General features: G+C 42.5%; 1 protein-coding gene across 3 annotated transcripts in view; it reads left to right on the top strand.

Moving 5' to 3' along the window:
* The window catches only part of wwox (WW domain containing oxidoreductase), a 128,586-nt gene that overhangs the window by 91,554 nt on the left and 23,331 nt on the right, over positions 1-13,701 (top strand). Inside the window, exon 9 of one of the 3 annotated variants that reach the window (XM_044192922.1) lies at positions 6,916-7,617. The exons of the other annotated variants lie outside the window; for them this stretch is intronic. Within the exon in view, the coding sequence (XP_044048857.1) occupies positions 6,916-6,924 (9 nt within the window). The 3' untranslated portion in view covers positions 6,925-7,617. Of the gene's footprint in view, positions 1-6,915; positions 7,618-13,701 lie in introns of those variants that run through there. 3 annotated transcript variants of the gene reach the window in all.

The raw sequence follows: 13,701 nt of genomic DNA, 5'->3' as shown, positions 1-13,701 counted from the left end.
ATGATAGGAAACAGAAAAGCAAGAAAATCTGTGAAGCTGTGATCAGCAAAATATTACTACCTGATAAATTGAGAAAGTTAGGAATTTTCTAAAATCAGAACTATGGTCATTTAACTTTCTGTAGGCACATTGATCAATTTACTAATTGTTAAATTGTTTTGTAATGTGTGTCTAAAATGAATGAATGACTGAAATGACCCTGCTTACTCACCAAGCACTGTTGCTCATCAGAGTTGCCCTAAACAGTTGTTCTGTATATTGTTGCCACTATATTCACTATAAGGTCAACTCCAACTTTTGGTCATTCATATCATCGCCGATGTGAGGAGGAGGGGTGTGTGGCATCTTTATGTGTGTGTGATGAAGTATTCCACCCCTCTATCAGTGTGTGAGCCATGATGAATACAGTACACATTTAGACTGACAGCCACAACACTGATATAATATTCATCTCTCTATATGTAGTAAGTGGTATTGTATTACTCCAACTTTAGTTGTTGGTGAGTTGACCCTCTGTTGTCAGCCTTATTTCTGAGGGTGTGTGTCTGCATTCATGTTGTGTGTGTGTGTGTGTGTGTGTGTGTGTGTGTGTTTTCCCCCATTATTATCCTCCTTATGCTATGGGATATACAGGAATAGAGAGCTGGTCTAGTTGAGCCTGGTGGGTGTATGGATTGGATCCACTGTAATCTACTGTAAGACACTGCTATCTCTGAGAGGCTCACAGAACGCCAACTCAGCCCTTATCACACACACACACACACACACACACACACACACACACACACACACACGTTCCACTAACGCAGGGGGATTTCAGGGGAAGTGAGTGAATAGTTTGAGGTCACCAGCTAGATTCCAGTAGCAGGATGCTGCGTCAGCGGGAACAGCAGTGAGGATGTGATCAGAGCAGCCTTCACTGTCCTTAACTCCACCGTCTGTCCCACACAGATTCACACACACAAATACATGCACAGAGGAACGCATAAAAACAAAAAGAAAAATGTGTTGTCCAGATTTTTCTATGGGGCATCACCTTATCCACTATCGGAGACATCATCACAGACACAGCACAAGCAGTGATGTCTGATAAATATTAACCTGACCTCCACTAAACAGTAGAAAGGCTCTCTGAGTGGTGTTGCTACATCAGAAGTAGAGCGATATCTGTTTTAGGGCTTTCCCTGCCTTTGTTGAGCAGCAGTGTCTGGATCAAACATGAATATTTATTCATCAGACTGAGGAGATATTAGCACAGGGAAGGAAAAATGTCTAGAGGGCTCATTCTTTATCGTTCTCTTTCTCTATCACAGACTCTCTCTCTCTCTCTCTCTCTCTCTCTCTTTTGCTTCTCTCCTCACATCTAATACTTCAAGCACGGCAGTTAATTTAAGATCTATTATAAATGATTAATTCAATATTTATGAATATTTTAAACCTTCCTATTAAATTACTTTGTATCTGTTTAGCATTACATCTTTCCGGATTTTTTTATGTATATTTTCTCAAATAGACAAAACTGTTACTGTTACTATACTCTTTCATCCTTTGAAATGCCTCATGTGAGATGTGTTTTTCCTTTGATGTGTTTCACAATTAAACCAATGTTATTTTTGCCATCATCCTGCAGATATACAGTTTGTGTATGTGTGTGTGTGTGTGTGTGTGTGTGTGTGTGTGTGTGTGTGTGTGTGTGTGTGTGTGTGTGTGTGTGTGTGTTTGTCAGTGTGTGCGAGAGTTTGCTCCACTGACTGTCGGTGTTAAGAGATAAGAGTGGAGGAAAGTCTCCTTTCTCCCTCTTTCAGGACCATTACCTTTCATTCCAATCACAGAGGAGAGCCCAGGGGAGGAGGGGAGACTGTGGGGGCGGAGGTGGGCATGACTTTGTCCTGCATGATGCATATGAGAAGAGTGGAGGAGTAATGTAGGTAACTGGTACTACCATGTTGTAGTGGGCAGTGCACCGTTTTTTTATTTTATTTTTATGGGCACATCAGTGACTCTTTATTCAGTAGCTTTCATTTGTTTCTATTTTAAAAACAATTGGTTAGAATGGAATTAATGTATAATATGAATCACAGAACACAAACATTTTAGCTTCATTTTAGACAGCATGAGGCTTTAATTTGATTAGCCACGCATGCTTTATTGATTATAAGTCCAATATCATTTGATAAAATTTGAATTGCTTGCCCTTTTCTTGCACTGGCTTTTAGTGATTTTGGTTGAAATTCCCTCAGCCAAGCTTTTGTTCATGTTGTTAATCTTATCACATATTCATGCATGCATACATACTTCAGAATCAGAATCAGGATCAGAAATACTTTATTACTTACTATCTTATAAACTTTAATAATGGTAATTATTAGTATAGATAGGTAATCTTTATTGTCCCAGGAGAGACATTTGTTTTCACAGTCTGCACATGTTCATATCTCTCATGAGAAACATAAAGATACACGCAATAGTTCATAACAAGGTCACAAGGTACTTTAAAGAGCCATATCAAAACATAAAAAGATATCAGCATTTCAAGACTAAAACAAAACGGAGAATATCAGCAACAAATAAGAAGTATAAGAAGAGACGTGGAGTTAAAATTTGCAAAATTTTGTTAAATGCAAAACAATTCAAAAGCTGATATTAATGAAAGGCTTTTAAAACATATTTAATAATATACAAATTGTTTTAAAAGATGTTACTGAATCTGCAAGCCTTAAATTCTCAGGCCCTGATGGCAAAAGCCAGGTCACCTTTAAGGCTCTGTTTGACAGGTGAATGGCTTTTTTTCTGAGGCCTGTGCCTGCTTGTGCTCTGCCTACAGTACGTCATGGGTTCTAATCCAAGCTGCTCACATTATAAACATTATCTTAACTGAATGGAAATTATGCCACTGAAAACACCCACATGGATGGAACCAGTGTTGCACATACGTACGCATTGCCAGTTTCAAATATTCTTAATTGATTTAATTCTTAATGGTAACAAAGTTAATTTCCCATTAGCGGGCCGAAAAGACAGAGACGCTCAAACTCACCTACTGCACCTGTGATGATGTAATAACAGGTGATGACGTAATGCAATGAGAGGAAGGTGAATCAGCCATATTATTACTCCTTCCTCACCCCTGGTTCTAGGCTGCAGTACCAACGCACAGGAAGTGTGGTTGATCTCAGAGAGGCTGATCACAGTGAGAAATCGACCAGAAAGCAATAGATCTTGTGAGAGGCTTGTATTGATCCCTCTCCCATCATTGTGATTATCTGCAGCATGGATAGATTACTGATGTCTGAGGAGCACTTATAGAGCTAATGGTATCTCTGCAATAACTGTACCTCAGATATTTAAAACATTAGAGTACATGAGATTTTAGTCATTTTCTTAGTGTCATAAGACATGGGGTATTTCATTAGATAAAAGATTCTATTGGAAAGGTTTTGATTGATTGCTTGAATATATCTGAAAGCTTTAAATAACCCTCCTGTTTGTTTTATTTTCTCCAGATTTGACCTTAAGATGCTTTGCACCATATAACATGTTAGGAAATAAGTTGATACATTTTATTAAGTTTAATTTAAAATCTTTTCCACTTAAAAAAAAGAAGACCCTTTTTAGAGAGGAAAAAATATGTGCCTTGTGTGCTTGGTATATTTCTTTCACAGTGACATTGGCAGAAATATTCAGTACAGTAGATCATCCAGCTGGTGTTTTTATCCATGGCTTATGCTGCTGAATACACCGTCTGTTGAGGTTAAGTGGAAGGCAGGAGGACATTTTTATCAGTTGTACACCTCAACACTGAACCTCCATCTTTTAAGACCAGCTGTCACTCATTTCCTCTGTGGTTTCTTCAGTCGGTCACTTTGGTTCGTTTGCCTTCATGTCATTGGCTTAAGTAAGGGAAACTACTATACAATCTGGATTTGTGTGTGTGTGTGTGTGTGTGTGGGGGTTTGACATCATGTAAGGTTGACACCAGTGATGTGTGACCGTGGGTCGGCCAGGTGACAACAGTGAAGGCTGATTTACTAAAAGGACAGGAGCATCAGAGTAGAACCTGACCACACATCCTTCACTCTGTCAGACAGATAAACCCCCCCTCTCTCCATCTCAGAGAGAGAGACAGAGACAGAGGGAGAGGGAGAGAGTGGCCCCCTTCTGTCCATTTTTAGGACAAGGCTTAGCTCTCTGTCTGTCTTTATCTCCATGTCAACATGTCCTTCTTCCCATGTCATCCTCTTGCACAGTTTTCAACCACCTTTATGCCAGATTCTGCCATATGTAGGACAGTGTTGGTTGAGTGTGTGTTCACTCACACACAGGTATTCGATGTGTGTCCACTTTAGATGCATTTGGATTCCTTCCTTTTGTCCATCTGTCTGCCAAGCTCATCTTGAATGGAAAGTGTTGTGCATGTATGTGTTATCAATACGCCCTTGTGCTGTAAGTATCTTAATCAATAGCCATATGATTATCCATGTAGGGAAGGTTTAAATGATTTAAAACAGGGTGAGGGTGACAGATGTTTGCGTTTCACATTGAAGTTACTGTCAATAATTAATGCATGTGATTAATCTGTCCACAACTTCACATGTGGGAAAGGATGAGAAGGGTGTTTTTGACCTCCTTGATTCCCTATAAGCTCTGGGACTTTGACAGTCATACCTGTATGTGGTGATGGCACTCTCATTATATATCTGTCGTAAGGGGTGCTGTATGGAGGTATGTGGACCCAAAAGCAGATGACGAGGAAGCGGTCTCAGGGTGAAGTAGCCGGATGACTACCGTGTAATGAGCAGACAAAATCCAAACAAGGTCCACGGGAGAACAAAAAATCCAACACAACTTACAGAGACAATGCTCGGCAGGAACAACACCATGTGTACAACGATGATCTAACACTGAACAAAGAAAAGACCCAGACTAAATACCCTAGGGGAGGTGAGACAACGAGACACAGGTGCAAACAATCAAGGGAGGACCAACAATCAAAACTGGAGGGAAAACACAGACAGGAAGTAAAAACACAAGATACACAAGGGAAGGAGAATACTACAAAATAAACCAGGAAGTCATAACACCTAAACTACCACAATATCTGATTTGAGGTTTTACATTTAAATCATTCATCCATAATCAGAGAGATGGACACATGCTGTACATACTGTACCAAGTTAATGAGTCAAAAAACTGTAAATCAATTACAAACAATGTCACATTTTTTGGTACTGACCCAAATGCTGGCATCAAATGGGTGATGAGAATCAACTTCCTGTTAAAGGTGCCCTGTGGTGTTTTCTTGTAAACAAACAAAGTTATGTTTACTTTCAGTGTTACTCACCAAGGTGTGTATCCTTGAGGCCTGACAAATGTGTTGAATGCATTTCCTTTCTCATAAAACATTTAAAAAGCTTTTTAAATATTTGAAATATAGCATCATTTACATCCATGTTTGCTAGCTTGCAGTCTTCTTCTTCCCTGCCTTTGTTGGCACATTACTGCATTTCTTGATGTGTTACTGCCACCAGTTGTCAATCAGCGTAATAGCGTGAAATCATCGGCAGGAATGCATATTGCATCACCCGTGTGCTCATGCATGTGCATTTGCCTCCTAGTGCACGTGATACAAACAAAACTGCACTCACTCGTCAAAACATTCCATAGAGCTACTAGTGGTCAAAAACTCTGCAGGGTACCACACTGGTGCAACACACTGGTCGCATTGCGGAGGGTCCTATCATTTGATGCGTGTCAATTGACACCTGTAGCACACACTGAATGCGCCATGCAGACAGAATAAGTTTTGACTCAGAGAGCCAAAGTAATAAAATTCCTACCTTTTTGATGTGCGTTAACACTGGTAAATAAGACAGTGGTGGCAGGTTAAGACACTGCTGGTGTGCAGGCTTGCACAGTAAACTATAGGTTCAGGTATATTGACAATCCTCAGATGTCGTCGGTGTGTATCTCCCTTTATCCTTAGATCAGATAGTTCCTGATTTAAATTTTTTTTTTGCCCTCAGATAACACAGATATCGAACCGGCACCAGTGCCAAAATTTTAAAACAATACAAAGCCTTTGTCTCAGAATACACTCTGTGTAGAATCCACATGCACAACCTTCTTCAGCTTCTTATTACCTTCTCTAACTTACCAAAGTCAAAGAGTAAAATGGGAGAAAGGTTTAGCGATTCAAGGATCCTATGCCCCCCATGTTTCTATATCCTCCTTACACACTCTGTCTCTCTCCATCTGTGTGTGTGTACATGGAGTAGAAGCCTATCTTGCCTGCTATCATTTCCTGAATGACCTCTGCTTTCAGCCTATGATGGATTGTATTGCGCTCATAGACATTAATTTTCCTGAACCAGGCAAAAAAAAGCTTTACTCACAGGAAGAGCATGTTGGTACAAGGGTAATTCCATAAAACAACAACTAAGATAGAGCAGAGAGTCTGTGGTATCAACAGCAAGCCTGGGAGACTTCACACACCTCCCTCCTTCCTCTCCCTTTCACTCTCTCTCTTTCTCTCTCTGAGGTATAATCAAGTGTATTTGCTCGTCTCAGTAGTTAGTAGCAGGTATTTACATGCGTTCTCCTGTGAGTGTGTGTGTGTGTTCAGTGTTCAGGTAAGTTGCAGCTGCAGTCTCAGTGGTGCGGTCTTCTCATTAAGGCAGGTAATGAGCTCAGTCACATCCGCCTCTGCAGGTCACCCCATGAGAGAGAGAAAGAGAGGGAGAGAGGATTAGAGACAACAGAGGGAGTGTAACAGAAAAGAGCAGAGGTACTCTGTGTGTGCTTGAGGGAGAAAGGGGATGTCTTAATCATGTCACCTGTCTGCCGTTCCACCCGACTGCAGCACCTTTGGGTTACTCTGTGTTTACACTACCATCCTCTCTGCTCTGTGTGTTGCAGAGAGACTAGAAAAGGATGATGGGAAAGCAGAAGAGGAGTTAAGATGAATCGGGATACGGAAGAAAGTTCTGGAGGTGGAGGAGGGACATAGACAGAATGAGGTTGTTGAAAGGAAAAAGGGAGAAAAGGGTTAAAAACAAGCAGGAGACTGGAGGGAGAGGGAGGTGTTAAAGAAGAAGCGAAGGAGTGGAGAGGAGTGAGGAATGGAGGGAGTGTGTCTTCCCAAGAGTGAGCAGGCTGTCTTGTCGAGTAGTTCATCATTGTGTCCCCGGTGACTGTGTCTGTGGCCTGGCCCCGCTGTAGCTATAATAAGACATAAATAAGGAACAAGACTGCCTTATCTACACTGTGGCCCCCATCTCTTTCTCTCTCTTTTCCCTTTTTCTTCTTCTCACACACACTTGCGCTGCAGCAGATGTAGAGTTGCGCTTTGAAGAAGTGTTTTCCCACCATGTTCTCACCATCACCACTATCTGATGAACCACAGTCATGATGAACCCAGAGCTTGCACGCACGCACGCACGCACGCACGCACGCACGCACGCACGCACGCACGCACGCACGCACACGCACGCACGCACGCACGCACGCACACAAACACACACACTGTGGTGGAGGCTGCCTGCCTTAACTTCAGTGCTACAAACAACGTGTCCATCACTCTTTGCAACACACAGGGCTCATTCTCCAGGGCTCCAGACCACAGAGGGCCTCTAAAATTGGTTATCTTGTGATTATATTGTATGTGGATAAATTCAAGTAAACTACATTTCAATATGTTTAGGAGTTCTGAATTCTTTGTAATAATTACAATTTCTGTTGATATTGTAATTTTCACCCATGCATATACATTGGTCTGATAACTGACTGTTTAGTCTATCTTGTGTATTTAGTAGATTTTCCATAATATGCTAGACCTGTAAGGAGCCAAAGTGAAACAGAAACTTCCAGGTTCTGTTCCAGGTGTAAGAAAACCTCAAAATCACACTGACATTTGCAACAACACAAATTACTAAAAATCCATCCTTGGAACCTAATCGTAATCAACAATATGTGTGGTTCACTCCATATGTCTAGATAAGGACAGTATTTTTTTTAGAAAACAATCTAATATTGTCAGTATTTCTGTTTTTAGCAACTGTTTTTAGCGACACCATTTCCCATAAGTCCAAGACAATCGCAGGTTAATCGTCACCAGCTCAACAAAAGAGGCGAGTCCATGGGTGAGTGGAGGGGCCGCCGCTGTTTTAGATGTGCTACCATTCTGGTAAATTTTCATGGGAGCTGTAGTTTTTTTGTATGTTAAATTTAATTAATTGCTGTTACATTTGTTAAAAGGTTTCTCCTTCTAAAAAAACAAACCTCTGGAACACGCCTGTGTCACACCAGTGTCACTGCTAGCCCAGATGTGACACCAAGACTTCGGCTCTCCACTCTATGTACAGTTTTCACGTCCACCTTATTTTTGTTTGTTTCCATCAAGATCAACAACAATAACATGTACTTGCCTTAAAACCGATATCACTTTACTTCTCTCTGTTTGGCTGTTTATTATTCCCTATATATGTAACACCTCTACTGTGTTCCTAACCCAGTGCTGTTTTTCCCTCCCTCCCTGTGTGTGTGTTGAAAAAGGTGCTATATCAAGTCCAGTTATTAATGTGTGTATTTATTAGTTGGATGTGCGCCTTCATTGGGGAGTTGGCCCTCAGTTGATGTCTCACTTTTGTTTACGCAACTTAACGCTGCTTGACTCTGTGTCAGGTATGCCCGTATGTGTGTGCATGCATGAGTGTGTGTGTGTGTGTATGAGTCGGGGGACCCCAGGCCCAGGAGAATGGGGTTTTTGCAGGGGCTTTGGTTGTTCCTGCATCATTACCCCGAATGCAGACAAAGCCTACTTATGTCTCTCTTTCCCCTCCCCATCCATACACTCACACACACACACACACACACACACACACACACACACACACACACACATACATACAGTACACTGTATGTGTCAACAGAGGCTGAGGGAGTCCTGCACAGGGGAGAAAAGGGGAAATAAGAGAGAGGAGGCGAAGGAGGGGATGCAGAGAAATGAGAATGGAGAATAGATTTATGAAATGAAGCATTCCAAACAGGACTATCTGCCTGCTGTGAGAAACACCTTTCATAAATCACCACACAGCAGCAGAAAATAGAGCATTTGGTTGGGTACTTGTCTGTGTATGTGTGTATGTTTGTGAGTGTGTATGTTTGTGCATATGTGGGAGTGTGTGAGGGAATGAGGGAGTGAGTAGGAGAATCTTTTATTCCCATCACTGGTCTCACTGAAAACTATAGTGGAAAGTAGTGTTGCAGGTGATTCATATATGCGTCTGTTACGGATGCTGTGTGCTTGTGTGCACGCGTATGCACGTCAATGTCAGTGTGAGCATGTACAGTCAGTGTGTGCGGTTGTCTTTGTTAGATACTGCCCTCCCACAGGGTATCTTTACAGAGAGCATGTTATAAAAAGAGACAGATAGGTTTAGAGAACGAAAACTGAAAAAGAAAGGGGAGAGGGAGAGCTGAGTACAGTAGCTCAGGGGGATCTCTGTCTGGGTCAGAGACAGAGGAGTCAGAGTCAGAGAGAGAGAGAGAGAGAGAGGGAAAGAGAAAAAGAGCAAAGTAGTAGAAAGGCAGACAGAGAAAAGGGCGACGAGCTGAGAGGAGAGTTTTTCCTCAGGTGAGTTGTTCTGTAAGTGAACGCTGATCTGCCCCGATCCTGTCACTGGGAAGAACGCCGGGTCGACTGCACTGAGAATACAAACAGCACCATACTGAACGCACACACAAACACACTCATGAGCGCACACTGTGCAGAATCTTTCAGAGCTATTCAAATTCAACAGTGGAGCCAGTGAACTATTCACCTAGCTGTTGAACACATTGAGAGCTTATTAAGTGTCTTTGCCAACCATAGAAAGGCCAAGGATGTAATTTGCCAGTCTCACACTGGTTTCACAGTCTGTCTCTTTAACACATCTAGCGCCCATCTAGCATCCTTAAGTCCTCAGAATGAGACAATTAGCGCTCAGAGACAAGGCCAGTGCAGTCAATGGACGAGGAATGGCAATGTGGGGAGAGGCAATTTAGCAGAGGAATATATTGTGACGGAGGAAGAAAGAAAGAAAAAAATGAGGGAGAGACGGACAGATAGTTGGGGAATGGTCTTTTTAGATTCTCTAAGAAGGTAGAGGAGATGCAGGAAGAGCAGAGAGAGAGACTTTTATGAGTCTGACAATGAAAGGCAATCAGATGGGAGTGAGTGCGTGTGTGGAGTATGTGTTCAACAGTGGACTAATTTCATGAAACTCTTCCACTGATTGCTAGTGAAGGGGTGGAGAGAAGGAGTAAGGGATTTGAAGGAGCAGGGGAAGAAAAGTGATTCATGTATAAGATGCTCATGGATGTAGGATGTAGGGGAAACATCAGCAATGATTTCGTCATTTAACCCTGCCTGGTCTGTGGCCTGCAGAATGAACTTTATTTCACATTAATCTTAAATTTTAAATTGTGAGTTTAAACTTTTTCTTAAAATTAGTAAAACAATCCTCCATTTGGAGCAAGATCATTTTAATGCAGTTTCAGGACAAATTAACTTTTCTGCTTTAGATCAACATAACACTTAATTTAAGGAGTTTTAATTTGGGGGCAACCCGGTGGCCAAGGGTTCCAACCATGAAATGCAACATCCTTGGTTGGCATCAGGCATCAGGGGCCTTTGTTGCAGGTCATTACTCATTTCTTTCCCCTCATCTCTCTACTATTGCTATTAAATATAGGCAAAAAATGCCCTAAAAATAATTACTAGAAAGAAAAATTTTGTGTCACTTACTATAAAGAAAATAAGAGTCACAATGTTAATGTCGCCATTTTTTTTGCAGTGTAACTAACTCTGCTGTGACTTCACCCAATCCTGTAACTGGTTTATGGGGCTTTGGACGGAGGGTGGTAATGTAGCACGCAGTTGAATTAAAGGGGTTGGTATTTAATTGCGGCCCACAGATGGCCTCATACATCTTTGGATCATTTAAAGGGGTGGTGGGCTGAGTAATGTGTGTGTGACACGGTGCTGTGTTTTATAAGAGAGCCCCTATTATACAGACTGCTCTATAAAGAGACACAGTCAGCGGGGGAGAGGTGTGGTTAAAGGCCCTGTTTGTAATTGTAGTGAGACACCCTCCTTTTAAACCCCAGTGCTAGCTTTGTTTACATGGACATTTACTAAAGAGATCAAAGTAATTTTTTACTCTGGAATAAACCTCAGTAAGAACTGAGCAGTGCTATTGGGAAAAACAATGAACACAATTTAAAAAGAAATGATAAAGCTACAATTAAAGAAAAAACACGTTGCATTTCACTGGCTTTCCATACTCTGTTATCAGCTTGAGACAAAAAGGCAGGAGTTTTGTAAAACATGATAGACTGACAAAAAAAGAAAACAAATAGATACGAAGAGAAAAAAACAGGAAAATTAGTGGAAAACTATGAATACGCCGCAAGAAAACCAGAGGAGCAGTTTGAGCGGGGGAATCAAAATTAAATGAATGGAAAGAGGAGCAGGAGGAAAAGATGAGGCCAGGGATGGAGGGATATGGAAATGGTTAAGGAGAAATGAAGTGAGGGATATATTAAGGAGTGTGTGTTTGTGGTGGAGTCCCAGCTGTTATCTCCCTGGGGGTTCAAACAGCTGTCATACACTGGAATAACACACACATACACACACTTGCTTTGTTCTCTTTCCCCATATCTATACACCCCCTTTATCCTCAGTTTCCCTCTTTTTATTTACAGTTTTTTTCCTTTTAACCCCATCTTGAGTTCAGCCTCCTCTATATATATTTCTGTTACCAAATTTCAGTTTTTTTCTCTCCACATTTCTCTCCTTCCTTCTTCTACACCCCTCCCTTTCGGAGAGAGATAGGGAAGAGAGAGTGGGAATGATGGTAAGGAAGGGTGAAGGAAAGAGAAAAGAGGCATGGGAAGCAGGAGGACAGTCCTTTCATGTACCCGTATCCTCCGGTCTGCATAGGCCAGATTACATTCCCTCTCCTTGGCTAGACAGCTTTTCCAATTTCTCCCAACCGAGGGAAGACAGGTTGAGAAGAAGCAGCTGGTTAACTGCATTAACGCATTTTGGCCTCCTCAATAAGTCTGGTACCCTAATCCCTCTCTGTTGACATGGCAGGACGAGGGAGTGTGGCGCTGGTTGATAGGGAGGTCCTCCTGTCGCTCCAGAAAAGACACTTGCCCTCCCATCTTCCTCTCATCATGTACCCCTCTTCTCTTTCTTTAGCATTAAACAGCTCCAGCTCGCAAAATTCAAATGGACAAATTGGAAATTTGTCTTTAGCTGCAGCTTTGGCTCTTCAGCTCAAGCACAGCAGACAAGGAGAGAAATTGGATTGGAGTTTAGGAAGAGGAGAGGGAAAGGGGGCTCCTGGCTTGAAACACTCAAACAGAGGGGAGTGCATATAGAGGACAAGGTAGATGGAGTGCGTGCAGCTTTGTTAGCTGCAGGTAGAGGTTGGATAGGCATGTACATGCACCACCATATAGACTTTGGTGTTGGGGGATGGAGAGCATTGTTGAAGGGGTGGATACAGGGGAGATCTAGAGGGATAGAGCGGGATCAGCGGAGAAAAAGGAGGAGGGGTAAGAGAAGAGTGATTATGGTGGGCCCAGGCTGCCAGGCCTGATAAATGACTAATCAGGAGAACAGGGCCTTAGGTCCCTCACAGGACCACTACTACCACAGGCTTATCACATGCATGGGCTGCAGACACACACACACACACACACACACACACACACACACACACACACACACACACACACACACACACACACACACACACACACACACACACGTGCCTCTTGCAAACATGCTACACACATGCAGCCATTCACTCTTGGACACAAAAGGAGAGAGTAAGAGAAAAGAGCGGGATGGCTTGAATCCATAGCTGCCTCTCCTGTAGCAGCGCTCTACTTGGAGAGCTGTTATAGATCCACCTCTGCCTCCTCCTCACGCCTGTCCCACCTCTCTGACTCCTTGCTTGCTTGGTCTAATAGTCTGCCAAGGCTGGGACAAAGAGCAGGTCACACAACCGACAAACTGTGGTTCTGTTAAACGATGATATATCCACCATTTTAAAATGACGACTCACATAATAGTTAACAACCATTATGAAGAGTCATCTATCATTTTTATCTTTTGAGTTTCTGGAAGTTTTTGTTTAAACAAGTAATATGCTGAACTGCATATTAAAGCACAGGATATATTGAAAGAATACAGTTAGTCTGGCTGGTTAAATCCAATCTGGCTGCATTCCAAGCTAATGATCAGGAAGGGATGGGAAAAGGCGGGAGAGAGAATTATTGAGAGGAGGGAGTAGGAGGAAGCAGTGGTGATGGGGGTATATGGACGTCTTTGTGTGCCACGCTCCATTGACTCAGCCTCCATACCTCAGCAGCCATGTGATCCCAGTGTGATGCTGCTAATAGTGACACCAGCAGGGTCGAGAGCAAGTACGAGGGCGAGACAATCGGGTGGTGGGGGGAGGGATGGGGAGGAGGGATGGCGGAGGGCAGATGGCGAGAGGGAGAGATGGGAAGAACGAACAGGAGAGTTGGAGCAGGAGGAGAGTGGGGAGTTGGAATAATAGGAGAATAGCTGGAGCAGAAATGGAGAAGGAGAGACGGATGGGACTGTGGTCTCTGCGGGATTGTGTGCAAGGACGGCCAAGTTGG

This window comes from Siniperca chuatsi, linkage group LG4, assembly GCF_020085105.1.
Source record: "Siniperca chuatsi isolate FFG_IHB_CAS linkage group LG4, ASM2008510v1, whole genome shotgun sequence".
In the NCBI taxonomy this organism is placed as follows: Eukaryota; Metazoa; Chordata; class Actinopteri; order Centrarchiformes; family Sinipercidae; genus Siniperca; species Siniperca chuatsi.
This window is presented reverse-complemented; position numbering and strand designations above follow the sequence as displayed.